Genomic DNA, 20,218 nt, shown 5'->3' on the forward strand with positions numbered 1-20,218 from the left:
CCAAATGCCTTCCTTCCTCCCATGCATCTTACTTCCACCAAGCGGATCTCCCTAGCCAGATCTTTAATGAGCTGTACAGTCCGCACTGTCTCCGGGATCTCATCCTCATGGTCTGGTAGAGCCTGTCAAATAAGAAGCACGAGACAACTGATTTTTTGTAAACATGCCAAGGGCAAGCAATGAAGAAAGGATAGTCTTTTCAATAACCAATAGGGAACCAATTAGATACTGGATATCCACAGGCAAAACAAAAACAAAAACTTTAATACATTTCTTGAAATAGACACAGAGGATTACAGACCTAAATTTAGAACTTAAAAATATAAACCCTATATAATCAAGGAGAAAATTTTTGTGAACTTTGCTAAGCAACTATATCATAAGACAAAAATAGCATGAACTACAAAGAACTAAACAAATAAAATTTACTTACAGAAGACAAACACCTGTCTTTGAAAAACCTCTGTTACTTTAAGATAAACAAAGGACTGAGAGAAAACTTTTGTAGAACATATATCTGGCTGAACATAAAAGTACACATCTATAATTCCAGTGCTTGGGACGTTGAGGCAGGAGGATTCCATTTGAGGCCATGTTGGGCTATATGGTAAAATATATGTTTAAAGGAAATAAAAATCACATATCTAATAAAGTACAATATCAAGAAGTGTCAAGAATTAAGATATAAACTTGGGTCATACCTCTCATGAAGACAATGACCTTAGGGAGACCAACTGGGTGGGACAAACCAGCCTCTCCACTTGGGAGAATAGACCTCAGTACCAGCAGGTACAGGTCCACAGCTAGCTCAATAGCAGGGAGATATCTGCTAGTGTTGTGTTTTTTGTGTGTCATCTTTTTGAGTATTAAGATTTAGGTTTTTATATATTGAGATCAAGCTTTTTGTTATTTCTTCTACCACTTTTCATTTTGCTTCTGCATTCAGTAAGCAGAAGATGAATACAATTTCCCAGTACTTTTTTCTTATTTCTCATGGTTCAATTCTTTCTCCCCTTAACAGCTAATTAAATTAGAATTTGAGGGCAAGGCTATATAGGGCAATAAGAACCCATGTAACCCAGCTGGATAACTTTAATGGTTCCCTTCCAGGCAAAGAGGGGAACTGGAGGGAAGACAGCAAGTGCTTCCATGCAAATCATCTGTACTTCAAAGAGGATTTCTTCCATGAGCCTGCCTGGGCTCCTTAAAAGTATCCTACTCTCCTTTAGTTCCCTTTGGCCATGCTATTTGGAGCCATTCCTTGGATCCTGGTTCCATCTTGACTCGGTGTATGAGTGCTTAACAACTCATTCACATTCTTTTTGTGTTCCTTGAAGAGCCTGTCTGAAGTATATTCGGTAGGAAGGATCAGAGATAACACTAAACACTAAAGGTAGCCACATTGGAAAAGGATGGAAAAACAGAACTACAGGCTAAAGAGGAGGTATACTGAGATCAGGGAAAAAGGGAAAACCCAAAATATGAAGTTCAAAAATATCAGGGGAATGCTGGCAACATAAAATGAAGAGATTGCACAGGTTAAACCTACAATGTCTGAAACCTGGGATAGCATTGGTATTTCTTCTATATTTTGCATTTCTTTGTTTTTAACTCTTTGAAACAAATTTTCTCAAATATATTTTGATCATATGTTTCCCCTTTCCTAATTCCAACCAAATCCTACCCATCCAACTTTATGTCTTTTTTATCACTTAAAAAAACAACAAAAAACAATAAGAAACACACATAAAACATACACACACACAACCAGAAATCAACATGGATTCCCACACCTAGCCAATATAAACTATCTGTGATTGATATCTGTTGACAAAGGAGAAATCAGTTTTCTCCAATATAGTCTCACTGGGTATATTAACCAACCTCAGGGCAGAGTGGTTCACCAACACAAAACAAACTCAATGCTACTTCTGCATTTCTTAAGGTTGACATTTTTTTAAATGAACATTTGGAAATTAATATATTTACATGGTTCAAAAATAATTAAAAAGATTATGTTGAAAACCCTCACTACTACCCTGTCCCTAGAATACCTCATTCTACCCTCTCCCCTAACTTTTTCATTCATTTCTGAAACATCCCTACAAATTATGTCTTCAGGCAAGTATGAATATACACAAACACAATTCTAGTTTCCTCCAGTTTTACATAAATGGTTGTTTCTATACATGGTTCTGTACCTTCATTTGACAAAATTCTGGAGATGTTTCCAAATTAGTACATAGATAGCTTAAGAAAGATATAAAAATTGACTTTTATAGCTGTTTTATACTCAGACAGATGAATACTGGTACATTTCCCAAAAGCCATTTTGGCAGTGTGCAGCAAGAGCCTTACATTTTTCATATACATTGATCTAGTCATTGATCTTTCAGGAATCTATCCTGAAGGAATTAACAAGAAAGAGATAAGGGCAAGGACTGATGCATACAGATATTTACTGTATGATTCATTATAACTACATTCCTCCATTTTCTATAAGAAAATAGAAAGCAACTATAAACAAATAATTAGATAAAGATAGCATATTCCTGAAAAATAGCAGGTAGCAATTAAGTATTTATGAGAACTTGAGTAACACAAAAAATTAAGTCAATCTAGTGAGATACAAAATTGAATAAATAATGCAAAATCAATTATGTTTCTAAATGCACGTATGAGGCCCAGGTATACAAGGTACAACACATATGCAGGGCTCTAGAGTTTATCTCTAGTGCCCTCAAAATATGCGCACAGTTAAGTTAAGAAGCTGCTCTTCTAGAGGAGACAGGTTCAATTCCTAACACCCACATAAGTCTACAACTCCAGTTCCAGGGGATCTGATACCCTCTTCTGACCTTTGCAGGCACTGCGTGTATGCTGTGCACTTACATTTGGACAAAACGCCCACACATGTAAAATAAAATGGAAAAAAAGTAATGCATGCAAAAAGATCAAAAGGAAATATAAATGTCAATTTCTTTCAGTTAAAATTACAGGTGATATTTTTCTTCTTTACAACCTTTTATGTTTTCTAATTTTGAAGAATAAGCATGCATTGCATCTTAAAATCAGAAATAAAGGCTCCTAGCCCAGTATTCCACTCTAATGCAGAAGCCTACTTGCCTGTGTGATTCCTTATGTCTGCCCAAACATCTATCAATAGCTAGCCTTTACAGAAGGAAGAACTACTGAGTAGGTATAGAAATAAGTATATTTACTTCTTTCCTTGTCCAGGCTCTAAAGGCCAAATTCAGAGCTTTACCACCATGGACCAAGTAGGAGGCAGGGTGCCTCCTGTTCTCTCGCAAACCTAAAATGAGAAAAAAAGAAAAAGAAGAATCTCAATACAGTCATTCAAAAGGATGAAGGACTTGCTATCTCTGGCAGACAACCAAAGAAAATGCAGAACCTTCAGCTCTGTTACACTAATAGTGTTCAGTTACTGAAAATGTATTATATACTAGGCACTTGTCATTTAATCCTGATATCCACCTTGCAAGCAAAGTTCATTTTATAGTTCAGGAAACTAAAGATCTGAAAGGAGTCTTGATCAAGGATATACACATAGTAAGTGCCAGAGCATGGACTGAAGTTTTCTATGAGGGAGGTCTATATTCTTTCTATTAAATTATTCTGCCTTTTAACTCTCAAATTTGACTATGCTATGCCTTATATCATGAGGAATCTATTAACACCCAGTTTTAGGCTTTATAAAGATTTTTCTATTGAACTAAGCTATTCAAAATAGGTAAATGAGCCATTAGTTATTCCACATTTGAATACTTACATGACAGTCTGTCAAAGTGGCAGAGTAAGGGCTTGAAGTATTGGGTAAGAGACTATACCCACTGGGCTATGAGGTCCTTTGTAACTGAGATACTGATTCTTTCTGACCAAGTTACCTTGAAGAATCAATCTCAGGTCCAAACAAGGGACTCTCTTAATTTCAGACAAGACCAAGTGGTTTCCATCTAGGTTGATACCCAAGAATATGTATGATGAGGCCAGGATGTCAGAACTGGGCCTTATCCCTGAGGGAGGCACAACCAGGATACTAATAAAAGAGCAAATCCTAATAGACACTATATGACTCTATTTATATAATATTCTTCAAATGACAAAATTATAGGGATGGAAAACAAATTAGGTAGTTTCTATAAGTTAGGGATGATGTAGGGGGAGAAAAAGAGTCAAGTGTAATGGTTGTAGCACTTTTTTAGGTCACTTTATTTTTTAGTTAGTACAGAAAAATACAAAGGTTTTTATACATATAAATCAATGTATTTTATTCTATTCACTCAACCCACTGCCCTCCTCTACCCCCTTCCTTACCCCAGAATCCTGGCATCTGCTTCCATGTTACCCTTTGTCCTGCCCATCCCTCATCAAGTGTGTCCAACCCTCTGACATTGCAACCCATTGTGGTTATCTTCAAAGTTCACACTAGATAACCGTGCTGAGTTACCAAAACAAACTGCAGAAACACTTCATTACATCTGTAGCCAGCTTATAGTTTTGTGCTGGGCCCCATTTTCTGCTGTCCTTGGTCACATGCAGCTGGATGCAGCTCTTAGACCACAGGTTTGACACACCTGCTAGACCTCCTTCTCCATACTCATAGTCCCCTTCTACTTTGAGCTCTCTCTCTCTCTCTCTCTCTCTCTCTCTCTCTCTCTCTCTCTCTCTCTCTCTCTCTCACACACACACACACACACACACACACACACCTAGATTCCACATATGAGAGAAAAACAAAACATTTGAGTGTGGTTATTTCATTTAACATAATGATCTCCAGTACAACCACTTTCTGCAAATATCAAAATTTCAGTTTTTCATTATAGCTGAATAAAGTTTCACTTCGTCTAAGCAGCACATTTTCTTTATCTACCATCTATTTATGGACCTCTAGCCTAGTTCTATATCTCAGTTATTGGGATTTTTTATTATAAATATCTAAGGTATTAATGCTGTTTTGATATACACAGTAAGGCACCAGCAGCAGCAAGCTTTCTTCTCCCATTCCTCCTCTCCACAATTTTCACACTCCTCCTTCTTCCTCCTTTCTCTCTTAGCAAAAATGATAGCTTGTAAGGAGACCCATACCTCGAAAGATGTCCAGAATGTGTTTTCCCACATACCAACAGATGGTCTCAAAGTTGGGAAACTTGAAGAGGTCTGCTGTGCTCAGCCGCTTCTCAATCTCATAGGCTCTGTAAAGAAACATAATGCCTATAAAAAGGATCTATTACTGAGAACCTATTGTGTACCAAGAATTATTCTTGGTGATATGTATCTGCTGTATTTAATCCTCACAGTTACCCTGTAAAACCTTACTTAGAAACATTGAACTCAAAGATTATGTGACTTGCCCAAAGACACATTAACAACCAAGTGAAGAAAGGGTGTTAACCTTGTCAAACTGAGTGTCATCAAGAACCAAGATACAGCTCGGTGGTAGTGATAGTGGCAGTGAACGCCTTTAATCCCAGTACTTGGGAAGCAGAGGCAGGCAGATCTCTGAGTCTGAGGCCAGCCTGGTCTACAAAGCAAGTTTCAGCCAGGGCTACACAGAGAAACTGGCTACCTAGAGAAACCCTCTCTAGAAAAACCACACATACAAAAAAATAAGAACCAAGATACTTTCCTTTCTGGCTGTCTTTATCTTACTATACTGCTTATACTGCTTCCTTTTTTTGTTTTCGAGACAGAGTTTCTCTGTGGCTTTGGAGGCTGGCCTGGAACTAGCTCTTGTAGACCAGGCTGGTCTCAAACTCACAGAGATCTGCTCTGCTTCTACCTCCCGAGTACTGGGATTAAAGGCATGCACCACCAATGCCCGGCACTATACTGCATTCTTAATTCAGTGGAAAACACAAGAATTAAAGCCTGCAAGAAAGAACAATTTAAGAACTCACTTGAGCTGCATTTCAATGTTAAGGCTATGTAAGAAGTTCCCTCCAAAGGCAAGGCAGTCCACAGGGGTCAGCACAGCATGGATCCATCCTGTAGTATAATAAGGCAAAGATCACAGCTAGCAGAAGGCCTTTCTTTCTTTGGACACCTCACTGCCTAGTCAGTTTAACCTTGACTCCATAAAAGCAGTCTACAACTGAATTCAAAATATTTTTTTTCACTGTGGCAATATCCAACCTGGCATATTCTGTCATTATTGTAACCCTAAACAGAATCAACTTATGAAGTTAATATACTTCTACTTCTCCCCTCTCCACTTCAAAAATCTTTCTATTGCTTTACCTACTCTCACTTATCTAAAAGAACATCACACTTTTGCTAGAACTATTCTTTCTAAAATGCACACCATTGGAATACAACTATTCATTCGCCTTGTCTTTGATCTAATTTTACATTATTTTTTCCTTAAATATGTTCCATATTCATCTCCCTTTGCCACCCCTCAATTCTGAAGGTTCATGTCCCACCTTATCTCTCATAATGGCTACTACTCCAAACTTTATTTTTACATCCTGACCACAGCCTCCCTCCTCTTTTCCCACTCCTTCCCCCCACCTCTCCTCTGCCACCACCAAAATCCACCCCTCCTCTGTATCCACCCAGAAAGGGGCAAGCCTTACATGGGTATCAGAGCAAAGCGTGCCATATCGAGCTGCCATAGGACCAAGCACTTTCCCTGTATTCAGGCTGGGCAAGGCAATCCAACATGAGGAATAGGTTCCCATGAGTCAGCCAAAGCACCAGAGACAGCCCCTGTTCCCATTGCCAGGATTCACACAAATAGACCAAGCTTCACAACTGTCTCATATTTGCAGAGGGCCTAGGTCAGTCCCATGCAAGCTCCCTGGTGGTTGGTTCAGACTCTGAGTTCCCATGAGCCAGGCTAGCTGTTTCTGTGGATTTTCCTGCAATGTCCCTGGACCCTCCTGGATCCTACAATCCCTGCTCGATCTCCTCAGCAGGACTCCCTGAGCTCTGTCCAATGTTTGATCATCTCATCTCATTAGATGTTGAAAAAGCCTTTGAGAAAATCCAACACCCCTTTATGATAAAGGTACTGGAGAGATCAGGGACACAAAGAACATACCTAAACATAATAAAAGCAATATACAGCAAGCCAACAGACAATATCAAATTAAATGGAGAGAAACTCAAAGCAATTCCAGGAAAATCAGGAACAAGACAAGGCTGTCCACTCTTCTCCATATCTATTCAATAAAGTATTCAAAGTTCTAGCTAGAGCAATAAGACAACAAAAGGAGATCAAGGGGATAAAAATTGGAAAGGAAAAAGTCAAACTTCCGCTATTTGCAGATAATAGTATATATGTTACCTGAAAAATTCTATCAGGGAAATCCTACAGCTGATAAACACCTTCAGTAATGTGGGGGTAGGATATAAGATTAACTCAAAAATATCAGTAGCCCTAAAATATACAAATGATAAACGGGCAGAGAAAGAAATCAGAGAAACAACACCCTTTACAACAGAACAAATAATATAAAATATCTTGGGGTAACTCTAACCAAACAAGTGAAAGACCTATATGACAAGAACTTCAAATCTTTGAAGAAAGAAATTGGAGAAGATATCAGAAGATGGAAAGACTTTCCATGGTCATGGATCCATAAAATTAACATCATAAAAATGGCCATCTTACCAAAAGCAATCTAGATTCAATGCAATCCCCATCAAAATCCCAACGTAATTCTTTACAGACCGCAAAAGAACAATGCACAACTTCATATGGAAAAACAAACAAACAAAATAAACCCAGGATAGCTAAAACAATTCTGTACAATAAAAGAATTTCTGGAAGTATCACCATTCCTGATGTCAAGCTCTACTTCAGAGCTATAATTAAAAACCACATGGTATTGGCATAAAAACAGACAGGTAGATCAATGGAATTAAACTGAAGACCCAGAAATAAATCCACGCAACAATGCACACTTGCTTTTTGACAAAGAATCCAAAACTATACAATGATGAAAAGAAAGCATCTTCAACAAATGTTGGCATGTAGAAGAATGCAAATGGATCCATATCTATCACCCTGCAAAAACTCAAATCCAAGTGGATCAAAGACTTCAACATGAACCGAGTTCCACTGAATCTGATAGAAGAGAAAGTAGGCTTCATTGCATCAGCAAAGGAGAAAACTTCCTGAATAGAACACCAGTAGCACAGACACAGGATAGACAATTAATAAATGGAACCACATGAAACTGAGAAACTTCTGTAAGGCAATGAACACCATTAATAGGACAAAATGGCAACCTACAAAATGAGAAAAGATCTTCAGCAATCCCACATCAGACAGAGGTCTGATATCCAAAATATATAAAGAACTCAAGAAACTAGACATCAAAATATAAATAACCCAATTAAAATATAGGGTATAGCCAGTCGATGGTAGCTTATGCCTTTAACCCCAACACTTTGGAGGCAGGGGCAGACTCTCTTTGAGTCTGAGGCCAGCCTGGTTTACAAAGCTAGTTCCAGGATAGCCAGAACTGTTACACAGAGAAATCCTGTCTTGAAAAACCAAAAAAAAGTGGGGGGTATACATCTAAACAGAGAATTATCAACAGCAGAATCTTAAATGGCAGAGAAACACTTAGAGAAATACTCATATCCTTAGCCATCAGGGAAATGCAAATCAAGATGACTCCAAGATTCCATCTTATACCTGTCTGAATAGCTAAGATCAAAAACATTGATGATAGCTTATGGTATAGAGGATGCGACACAAGAGGAACATTCCCTCATTGCTGGTAGGTGTACAAATTTGTACAGCCACTTTGGAAATCAATATAGTGGTTTCTCAGAAAATTAGGAATCAATCCACCTCAAGATCCAGCTATAATAATCTTGGGCATATACCCAAAGGATGTTCAATCATACCACAAGGACACTCACTCAACTATGTTCAAAGCAGCTTATTTGTAATAGCCAGAACCTGAAAACAACCTAGCTGCCCCTCAATCGAAGAATGGACAAAGAAAAATGTGGTACATTTACACAATGGAGTATTCCTCAGCTGTTAACACAATGACATCACAAAATTTGAATGCAAATGGATAGAAATACAAAAATTATCCTGAATGAGGTAACCCAGACCTAGAAAGACAAACATAGTATGTACTCATTCAAAAGTGGATATTAACTATAAAGGATAACTATTCTACAATCCACAGTCCCAGAGAGGCTAGGTAACAAGGAGGGCCCAAGGGGGGATACATGGATCTCCCTGGGAAAGGGAAACAGATGAGATATCCTGGGTTGACTGAGGGCAGGTGGGCATGGGGTTGGGTTTGGGGTAGATGGAAGAGAGTGCTGAGACTGATGACTGGAAAGGGAGGCTTAATTCAGGGTTGGGTAGAAGCCTGATGAAAGGGAAACTCTCATGAGTCTACAAAGATGGCACCAGCTGAGACTCCTGGCAGTAGTGGATGCACAGCCTGAACTGGCCATCCTCTGTGATTGGATTGGTGATTATCCCCATTGTCAGCAGAGAGCCATTGGATTCAAACTGGTTCTTTATACCTTTAGGTATGACTAAAATCCTTCAAACTGGTAAAACACCAACACCAATAATCTGTGATATGTTCCATATATAATAACCACAAAAACAATAAAAAACCAGAACAAGTAAACAACTAGAACCACCAAAAACCAACACAAATTCTAAACCTAAAAATTCATATGAAAATTCAAGGATCTTAACAAACTAACCTTGGAAAAGATGTACAAAGTGAGAAGACTGACAATTCCCAACTTCAAAACATACTACAAATGTATAGTAATTGAAAAACTGTGCATTATCATAAGGACAGACATAGACATCAATGGAAGATATAAGATCCAAAAAATAAACTCACATATGGTCAGCTGACTTTCCCTGTTTCTTTTTCATTTGATTATTGGTTTTTCAATACTGGAAAGCAAGCCCAGGGCTTTGGACAAACTAGGCAAGCACTCTACCACTGAATTACAACTTGAACCTGAGATCAACCAAATTTTGAAAGAGACATCAAGACAATTCAGTGAAGAAGAAATCATTTCTCAGAATAGTCTGGAACAACTAGATGTCAACATGCTGAAGAATGAAATTGGGTCCTTACCTCAAACTATATATAAAAAACAAACTAAAAAATTAATAAAAGATCTAAGTATAAGAGCCAAAACTAAACTGGAGACTGACACATTCTCAGAAAGCTAAGCAGGAGGATGACAGGTTTGAGACTAGCTGGACTACAAAGAAAGGCAGAGAACAGTCTGAGTAAGAAAATGTCTCAAAAAAAAACTCTATAAAATTTAAGTATTCATGACCTTGAGTTACCAATACCTATAGAAATATCTATAATCCTATCGATCAAAAAGCTAAGGCAGCAAGGTCACAGGTTTGAGGCCTGGTGGCTACATAGTAAGATTGAACACAGCATGAGTCAGACGGACAAAAAACAAACAAAAATTGCCAAACAACCCTGTAAAATATTATGACAACGCAAAGGATACCAGTAACACAAGCAAAGAAAAACAGATCAATGGGACAAGAAAAACAAATAAATTGGACAGAATTCATAACTTTCATTTTTATGGTACACTACCAAAGAATGTCAAAAGACAACTCTAAGGAGTTATAGACAGTTAAGGGCTGCTGGAAAAGAGGGAGTCACGGCCAATGGTTAAGATAATACCCATCCATGCTCATGTAAGCAACCTAATAAATGCAGTGGAGCATACACAGATGTGAAAGTAGAAGGGATACTTGTTTGGAAGAAGGGTTTCAGCAGCAAGGAGAGAAGGGTAAGAGAAGATAATGGGGGATATGAATAAGATATATATATATATACATATATATATATATATGTATGGAAATGTCAGTGAATCAACTTTTAATGTATTAAAAATAATGTCAAAAGACAAATTCAAAAATGAAAAAAATATTTTTGAACAATTATTTGATAAAGATACTGCACAAAAATATAATGAACTCTTGTAACAATAAAATACTATTTAATTAAAGAATAATTAAGGATCTCACAAAAATAAAGAACAAAGATCTATAAAGTACAGAAGGTACTTTTTAGGATGGTCAATAATAATAGTCATTAGGGAAAACACAAACTAGAACCTAAGTGTTATGCCACTTTGCTCTCACTAGGATTGCTATCATCATAAAGACAGAAATGACAAGTATTGGAGAAAATATGAAGAAATTGGAACCCTTATACTTTGCCATCTGGAATGTAAAATAGTGCACATATATACTTTGATAACAGCTTGGCAGTGGCTCAAAAAGGCAAACTATGGAGTTATCACATGACAGAGGCATTCCTCTCCCAAACAGATAAACAAGAAAACTGAAAATACAACCTGAATATTCCTTATCTAAAATACTTCAGATCAGAAGTATTTCAGACTTAAGACATTTTTAAAATTTTGGAATATTTGCAAATACACAGATATCTTGAGGAGAAAAAAAAGTTATTCTGGGAATGGGACCCAAGTCTAAACAAAACACTCATTTATGATTCAAATGTACTTTATACAAACAGCCTGAAGGAAATTTTACATACTTTAATGCACTTATGTCTTTGAGCATGACCCCATTACATTAGTCAGATGTGAAATTCTCTATTTGCAGGGTTGCTTTGGCTCTTAAAAGGCCTCAGTCAGTAAACTACTTGCCATCACCCATGTAAAATGTAAGCCTGGCAGCATGTGTCTATAAACCCAGCACTGGGGAGCTTGGAGAAAAGAGGATGCCTCGGGCATGTTACAGTTAGTCAAGTTTAGTGAGAAATTGTATCTCAAAAAATAAGGTGATGGGCTAGAGATAGATGGCTTGGGGATTAAGAGCATTGGTTGCTCTTCCAGAGGACCCGGCTTCGATCTCCAACACCCACATTGTAGCTCACAACTGTCTGGACTACAATTCTAGGGGATTCAGTTGTTCTCTTCAGGCCTCCAGGCAGACAAGGAAAGCACTTGATGCACATACTTACATTTACTCATATAAGAAACACTAAGACTAAAAAAATAAGGTGAAGTATAACTACAGAAGACATCTCATGTCAAATTCTGGACTTCCATATGCATACACACCAACAGACACATGTACACACACAGAGAACTATGTACATACACAGCACATAGAAAATAAACTCAATAAAACATGATTTGGGGGGAAAGGTTTCAGATTATTAGATACTTCTAGATTCCAGTTTTTTTCTCTGTGGAACAGACCTGGCTATCCTAGAACTTGCTCTGTAGACCAGGCTGGCCTCAAACTCATAGAGATCCACCTGCCTCTGACTGCTGAGTGCTGGGATTAAAAGTGTGTGCCATCACTGCCCAGCTGGATTCCAGATTTTTAATTAGAAATATTCAAATCATTATGCTGGCACAATAACTTGTACATGAATACTCATAGTAGCATTTTTCATAATAGCCAAAAATTATTCTGAGCTAAGTTGTCTGGCATGTAAGTATAACCCCAGCTACTCAAGAAACTGATGTCTGACTGGACTACATGGTGAGCTCAGTGCCAACTTGGGCAATTTAGTGAGACCCTGTCTCAAAAAATAATAAAATAAGCAAGATAAAATAAATAATGAATAGGGGCTGCAGAAATAGTTCACTAGTAGTGCATTTACATAGCATTCACAACACTTTGCATTCAATCCCCAGTATCAAGAAAAAAATTAGAATCAACTCAAATATCTATCAGCTTGTGAGTAAAAATAAACAAAATGTGGCTGGAGGAAGCAGTGTGAAATGGTATGTCAAGGCATGACATGGCTATTTTACTTTTTTTCCCCACTCCAACTCACAGCAGCTGTGATCACAAGATTGGCTCTCCAACACCCAGTCATAAAAGGATGAAGGGTTCATGGGGCCATCCTTCCCTGAAGATTGATATGCAATTAATGGTTGACAGGGAAGACAAGAGATTTTCTTCAGTAGTATAGCCACTGGTTCGGTTCCTAATATGCTCCTGCTAACAACTCTAAGGAAACTCACTGTGTTTCACACACATACAAAAGTAAGCTGGGCAATGTTGGTGCGCACCTGTAATCCCAGCATTCAGGAGACAGAGGAAGTCTAATTGAGGGCAGCTTGGTCTACAGATCAAGTTCCTGGGCTACAAAAAGAAACCCTGTCTCTAAAAACAAACAAAAAAGCTATGAAAGTAGAAAGGGAGGTAGATGGTTAAGAAGGTTGGCAGGTATGGTGGGGGACAGAAGGGAGTAGTGAATAATGAAATAAATTATATACATGCATAGAAATGCCATACTGAGATCCACTATTATGAATAATATATGCCAATAAAACATTTTTAAGTTGGGCAATGGTAAATCATGCCTTTAACCCCAGCACTCTGGAGGCAGAGGCAGGCAGATCTCTGTGAGTTCTAGGCTAGCCTGGTCTATGAAGCGAGTCAGAAAAGCCAGAGTTGTTAAACAGAGAAACCCAGTCTCAAAATAAAAAAAAAAATAAAAAAAGATAAGGGAGGCATGTGGCATATTCACATTATGAAATACTATTTTGCAGGGGCTGGAGTTGTAGCTCAGCTGGTCGAGGGCTTGCTTAGCATGAGCACAGCCCCATGTTTGATTTCTTCTACTACATAAACACTAAAAGTAGGCATGGCGGTGCAAGCCTATAACTACAGTACTCAGGAGATGGGAGGCAGGAGGAGTATAAGTTCAAGGTTATCCTTGGCTACACAGCAAACATGAGTACAAAGACCCTGTTACAAGGGGTGCGGTGGGGAGGGACAATTTTGTCATTAAAAAGAACAAAGTAAAGGTATCACATGCTTGTAACCACATCCTCATGAAGCTGACAAAATATTCCAAGATTGAGGTGAGGCTGAGCTACAGAGCAAATTCCAAGATCACATGAACCTGTCGAAAGAAAAAACAAAGTAAGGTGGTGCACACTTGTAATCGCACCACTCAGAAGGTGGAGGCAGGAGGATCAACAGTTCAGGGCCAACTTCAGCTACATAGTTGAGTTTAAGGCCAGCCTGGGCTTCATGAGATCCTATTTCAAAAACTATTAAAGTGACAACAAATGATGTGACATGGATGAACTCTGAAAACATACTGAGTGGGAAAAAAAACAGAAACAAAAGACAACAATATGGAACACAAGTAAATTTATATGCAATACTCAAAAGAGGCAAATCCATATACAAGGGAGGTAAAACATTCATTGTCACAGGCTGGGAGAAGAGCAGAATAAAAAGTAATGTTGTTGGGAAAGTGTTTCTTTTTAAAGTGATGATCATATCCCTGGTTATACAACCTTATAAATATGCTAAAAACAACCATTAAACTGGAAATTTTTTACAATATGTAAATTCCATCTCATTTTCTACAAGGGCACACTTAACGAAAAGAAAAGGATAACATAAAAATCTAAGAGCTAAATTGGTGCTGCAATCTTTTTTAAATTTTTTAATTTATGTGCATTGGTGTTTTGCCTGTGTATCTGCATGAGGGTATCAGGTACCCTGGAACTGGAGTTACAGACGGTTGTGAGCTACCACGTGGGTGCTGGGAATTGAACCTAGGTCGTCTAAGAAGGGCAGCCAGAGCTTTTAACCACTAAGTCAACTCTGCAGCCCTTGGTGCTGGAATTTTTAGCACTAAATGCTCACATTACAAAAGAAAGGAATGTTTGAAATCAATAATCTAAAATTCTTCTCAAGACTAGAAAAAAACTAGGAAAAGAGTACAAAATGAACTCAGAACAAACAAAAGGACAAATAAAAATAAAAGCAGAAATCAAAATCGAAAACATAAAGGAGAGAACAAAGTTAGACAAAAATAACTTATTGTAAAAGATCACTACAATTGATAAACCTCTAGCAAAACTGACAGAAGTAAAAGAGAAGACACAGGTAACTAGTATCAGGAATGAAACAGAAGAGGAGGGAGAGAGAAAATATGAATAAATGAGGATGGATGAAAATAAAATAATTCTTTGAAAAGAATAGATGACCACAACTCATCTAATATGGAATAGATGGGCTGGCAGGATGGCCTTGTTGGTAAAAGCAACATGGGCTAGATAATGCAAAGAACCTTATAAAGATTAAGGAAATTGAATGCTAAATTAAAACTCCCCCCGAATTTTCAGGTTCACGTGATTTCACAAGGCGCATTCCATTTATTTGTTTGCTTGTTTGTTTATTGTTTTGACCTTCCCCTAACTTTTCAGATCCATCTGATTTCACAAAAGAAACACATCTATCTATCTATCTATCTATCTATCTATCTATCTATCTATCTATCTATCTATCTACTCATTATTTTTGAGCTGAGCAAAGTGGCTCATGCCTTTAATCCCTGCAGTTAGGAGGCAGAGGCAAGTAGAGCTCTGTGAGTTTAAGGTCAACCAGATCTACAGAGTGAGGCCTTGTTTCAGAAAACAAAAAAAGAATCTTTAAAATACTTATTTGTTTTGTTTTAAATGGAGTTTCACTAAGTTGCTCAGGCTGGCCTTGAAAACATAATCCTTCTGCCTCAGTATCCCAAGTACCTGAGATTCCAGGTGTTTCACTATGTCACATTCAATAAGAGTATTTCATTATACAGTTCAAGAAAATTTAATGTTAATTCTGATTAAATAATCAAGGAATATTTAAGTTGGACAGAGACACCTCTTTCATAGGAGACTCAATTAGATTCCAGATACCAACTCTTTCCAGATTGAGACAACAAGGCTATTTTTTTAAAAAAAAATGTACACATTCAGCTCAGGATATAGCTCAGTAAAAGAACACTTGCCTAGCAAAATACACAAATTCAGACTCTACATGAAACATAATAATTCTAGAAGTAAAACCCAGGCATGAGCTATTAAGAAAGAATGTTTCCATCCTGAGTCATTCAACATTATAGACTAGAACACCAGTCTCCCAGTTATTATCCCTAGAGTCATGGAACTAACTCCTGTTCTCTATCTATCTGTATACCCAGTTGATATAAACCCAGTATAAACTCATCAATCAGCTTCCTCCTGCCTGCTTGGTCATCTCCAGCCTCCACAAACAACCACACTACCTACTGGCCACCATATAAATTTTCTTGAGGTCTAGTTCTTAACCTCTCAGCTGATAAGAAAAAGAGATGTCACATAATGAGATTAATCAATTATAGGCAGGATTTACTGCAGTGCTACTATCTCCCTTCTTTCTGCTGCCTTTCCCATCCTCCCATCCTCCCCTCTAGAGGGACTCAGGAATGACCTGTAGGAATGAAAAGTGTTTGTCCTTGCTTCACAGAACACTTGTAGCACTTTTCCACCTGGTCACCAAAGAACATCTCGTTCTGATTAGAGGAGCTGCTCCAGCATTCAAAGAGAGTCAGATTAGCATTGGTTGGGCGGATCAGGTAGAAGATCTTCTCACCCTGAAAGAAAAAAGATACCATACCAAAGGTTTCAAGAAAAGTCCTGAGAAAAGGGGTGTTCCGAAGGACCAAATCTCTCTCTCCCATGCTCCACAACCAGAAGCAGTGTGTCAGAGCTGTTTCCCAGATTTTATATCATTTTTTTAATCAACTGTTGAAATTTTCTTCAAATTTTACAAAAACAACTTGAAGGAGATATTTAAATCAAAGCTTTTAAGTTAGGAGAAATATATACCAAATGTTCTGATTTTAGATGTAATACCAAATGAGAAATGGCCTCTATAGATAAGAACAATCCTACTGGGCCTAGAATTTAAGGCCATGTTACTGATGAGAAGAAAATTAAATCTGGTAGCTACGAGAATGAGAAGGGAAGAAAAGGGAGGATACAGAGGTCATGAGGGAGCAGAAAGGTTGAGTCAGGTGTAGATTAGAAGAAAGGATATGTGATAGGTAGGGTTTTAGTTGGCGGGGGTGGTAGGGGAGGAAGGGAGGGAGAAGGGAACTGGGATTGTCATGTAATTCAATCTTGTTTGTAATTTAATAAAAGTCAAAAAAAAGAAAATTAAATCTGCCTTTAAATGCCAGTTACAGTGTTCCTCCTCACACCTGAAATCAAAGTTAATTAACTTGAAGCTGGGTGTTGGTGGTGCACGCCTTTAATCCCAGCACTCAGATGGCAGAGGCAGGTGGATCTCTGTGAGTTCAGGGTCAGCCTGGTCTCCAGAGCAAGTGCCAGGATAGGCTCCAAAGCTACACAGAGAAACCCTATTTCGAAAAACCAAAAAAAAAAAAAAAAGTTAACTTTAAAAGTTCAGTAACTGCCCAAGGACTTCTAGAAGTTTATTTTTCATTAGATGATTATGTGTTAGAAGGATATTTTATTTCTTAATTTTTGCTTGGATAATCATCTGATAGACAATTCGGTGAAAAAGAACCATGCCCTAACATAAGGATAACTTTGGTAGCTTAGCTAATATATTATAAACTTAAATATAGAAAACTATGATATGCATTAGAAAACTAAACATGCATACTGTACAGCTAGAGAAAACTGACAGCCTTCATAGATTAGCTAACAATAGTATTATATCAATTTCCTGATTTTTACAACTTTTCTGTAATTACTTAAGAGAATACCTTTGTTCTTAAGAACTATATAATGAATTATTAGAGATAAGGAGACACTATGTCTGGAACTCTTCCCAAATGTCTCAGGGAAAAAAATATACATAGTCACTTTATTTGCTTTGGAAAAAGAAAATGGAAGCATTATGAATCTGGATGAAGAACATAAAGAAAATCATCTCATTATTCTTCCATTTTTTCCATGAAAATATTAAATCATACATTTGCAAAACAGCATTTTTATTTACATGTTCCAATTCTTCATGATAAACCAATGAAAACAACTAATTGAAGATGTATGATCATTTTGCACAACCATAAAGCAAGTTTTCTGTTTCTTCTTCATTACATCTGATAAGACAAATAAACAAACAATGGTGAAAACAATCAATATTATTTAAGGAATTGTTTTCTGAATTGAAAAAAATCCTACATAGCTACCATATAGTAATTACAAAATCATAAAAACCACTAAAAAGAAAATCATAGGAATTACTAATTAGAAAGGAATTCTAATATGTCTGTTTTATCTGTGGTGGCAATTAAGTGACTATGTAATTGTCAAAACTCAAGCATATAAATAATTCTGTGGTATATATATTCAAGTTTGGGGGAGGGAAAACTCATATTATCAAGAATTTCTACAGTAAATATAGACATTTTCATACATACTGACAAACTAGAAATATTAGAAATGTTGAATATTAGAAATAATAGAAATTAGTTCATTTAAGAAAGTAACAGTTGGGAATATCTTAAGGGATCTATTATAATTTTAAAAAATTGTTGCTGCAGTGCTAGAGATACATAGAAACCAGAGACTCGCACATGTTAAGTAAGCACTACACCACTGAGTTATATCCCCAGGTCTAAAAATGTATTGTTTCCCCAGGCGTTGGTGGCACACACCTACACTCAGCACTACACTTTTTCCAGCACTCAGAAGGAAGAGGCAGGAGGATCTCTGTGAGTTTGAGGCCAGCCTGGTCTCCAGAGCGAGTGCCAAGATAGGCTCCAAAGCTACACAGGAGAAACCCTGTCTCGAAAAACCAAAAAAAAAAAAAAAAAAAGTATTGTTTTAGTGCTGGGGTGAAGCCTTTTTGTTTGTTTTTTTAGACAGGGTTTCTCTGTGGAACAGCCCTGGCTGTCCTGGAACTCATAATGGAAAACAGGCTATCCTTGAACTCACAGAGATCCACCTGCCTCTGCCTCCTGAGTGGTAGAATTAAAGGCATATGCCACCACCACCAGGATTGCCTAGGGTCTTCTTTTTTTGGGGGCAGGGGGAGTTGAGACAGGGTTTCTCTGTGTTGCTTTGGAGCCTATCCTGGCACTCGCTCTGGAGACCAGGCTGGCCTCAAACTCACAGAGATCGGCCTGCCTGTGCCTCCCAAGTGCTGGGTTTAAAGGTGTGCGCCACCAACGCCTGGCGCCTAGGGCCTTCTTTTGCATCCCTCCCTCCCCATGTATTTTTGTTCTTTGTTTTGGTTTGGGTTTCATGTGACAGTGTCTCATTCTTTTTTTTTTTTTTTTTGAGACAGGGTTTCTTTTGTGGCTTTGGAGGCTGTCCTGGAAACTAGCTCATGTAGACCAGGCTAGTCTCAAACTCACAGAGTTCCGACTGCCTCTGCCTCCCAAGTACTGGGACTAAAGGCGTGTGCTACCACTGCCCAGCAAGTGTCTCATTCTTTAGCTTAAGCCGATCTGAAACTTATCATATAGCTCAAGCTGACCTCTAAACTCATGGCAACCTTCCTGCCTCAACCTTCCAAGTCCTGAGTGGGATTATAGGCACAAGCTACTGTGCCTACCTTCTAAAACTTTTTGCTTAAGCATCAAATTAGAGACCCTAAGTAAGACACTTCAACAGAGTTAATTATGTCAAAGTGTTACCCAAATAGAATATGAAAGGCAGATAAGTCCAGCCGCCTCCAGAAGTCATATTCATTCCTACCTTAAGCACATGGTACCAGACCGAGGTCCCACCAAAGTCAATGTGAAAATCTGTATAACTATCCCGCACACTCATGAGGCAGTACTTCTGTACATTAGGTCTCTCAAAGACACTTTCCTCTGGCCACAAGTTCTCTACCCATGACAACTTTCGAACAATCTTGGGTGTTTCCACAAGGTTTGAAAGCCTAATAAAGAAAGTGAAAAGAAATGTAAGCTGACTGAAAAATTAAAGTTTAAGCCTGAATAAAATACCCTGGTCAGATAAGACAATTAAAAAAATAATTTTCTCCACAGAACCCAAAGGTATATGCAACACTTGTTCCTACAAGTTTGAAGATATTTTATTTATTTTTATTTTATGTGCATTGGTGTTTCACCTGCATGCATGTCTGTGTGAGGGTGTCAGGTCCCCTAGAGCTAGAGTTACAGATACTTGTGAGCCACCATGTGGGGGGTAGGAATTGAACCTGGGTCCTCTGGAAGAGCAACCAGTGCTCTTAACCGCTGAGTCATCTCTCCAACCCTGATCAGTAGTCTTATTCTGCCCAGCTTCCAAAAGTTCTAAGTCCTAGCTCCAAGTCCTTCTGCAGTAGGAAGTGGTCATTTCTCCTATTAAATTATCATGCCTATCATTTCATTTACTGTCTATTCATTCAGCATGTAGTTTATAACAGTTCCTATCTTGATATCTTTATGAAAAGCCCTTACATTACAGAAACCTC

At 37.9% G+C, this 20,218-nt stretch overlaps 1 protein-coding gene across 4 annotated transcripts in view; it reads right to left on the bottom strand.

Moving 5' to 3' along the window:
• The window catches only part of Phf8 (PHD finger protein 8), a 97,528-nt gene that overhangs the window by 48,576 nt on the left and 28,734 nt on the right, over window positions 1–20,218 (bottom strand). For all 4 annotated transcript variants that reach the window (XM_035449808.1, XM_027432192.2, XM_027432193.2 and 1 more), the window contains exons 7-12: window positions 19,495–19,681; window positions 16,250–16,412; window positions 5,922–6,009; window positions 5,110–5,216; window positions 3,222–3,313; window positions 33–122 (exon numbers count right to left, since the gene is read on the bottom strand). In XM_035449808.1, coding sequence (XP_035305699.1) covers window positions 33–122; window positions 3,222–3,313; window positions 5,110–5,216; window positions 5,922–6,009; window positions 16,250–16,412; window positions 19,495–19,681 — 727 coding nt within the window. The remainder of the gene's footprint in view (window positions 1–32; window positions 123–3,221; window positions 3,314–5,109; window positions 5,217–5,921; window positions 6,010–16,249; window positions 16,413–19,494; window positions 19,682–20,218) is intronic.

Source organism: Cricetulus griseus, chromosome X (genome assembly GCF_003668045.3).
Source record: "Cricetulus griseus strain 17A/GY chromosome X, alternate assembly CriGri-PICRH-1.0, whole genome shotgun sequence".
NCBI classification, from domain to species: Eukaryota; Metazoa; Chordata; class Mammalia; order Rodentia; family Cricetidae; genus Cricetulus; species Cricetulus griseus.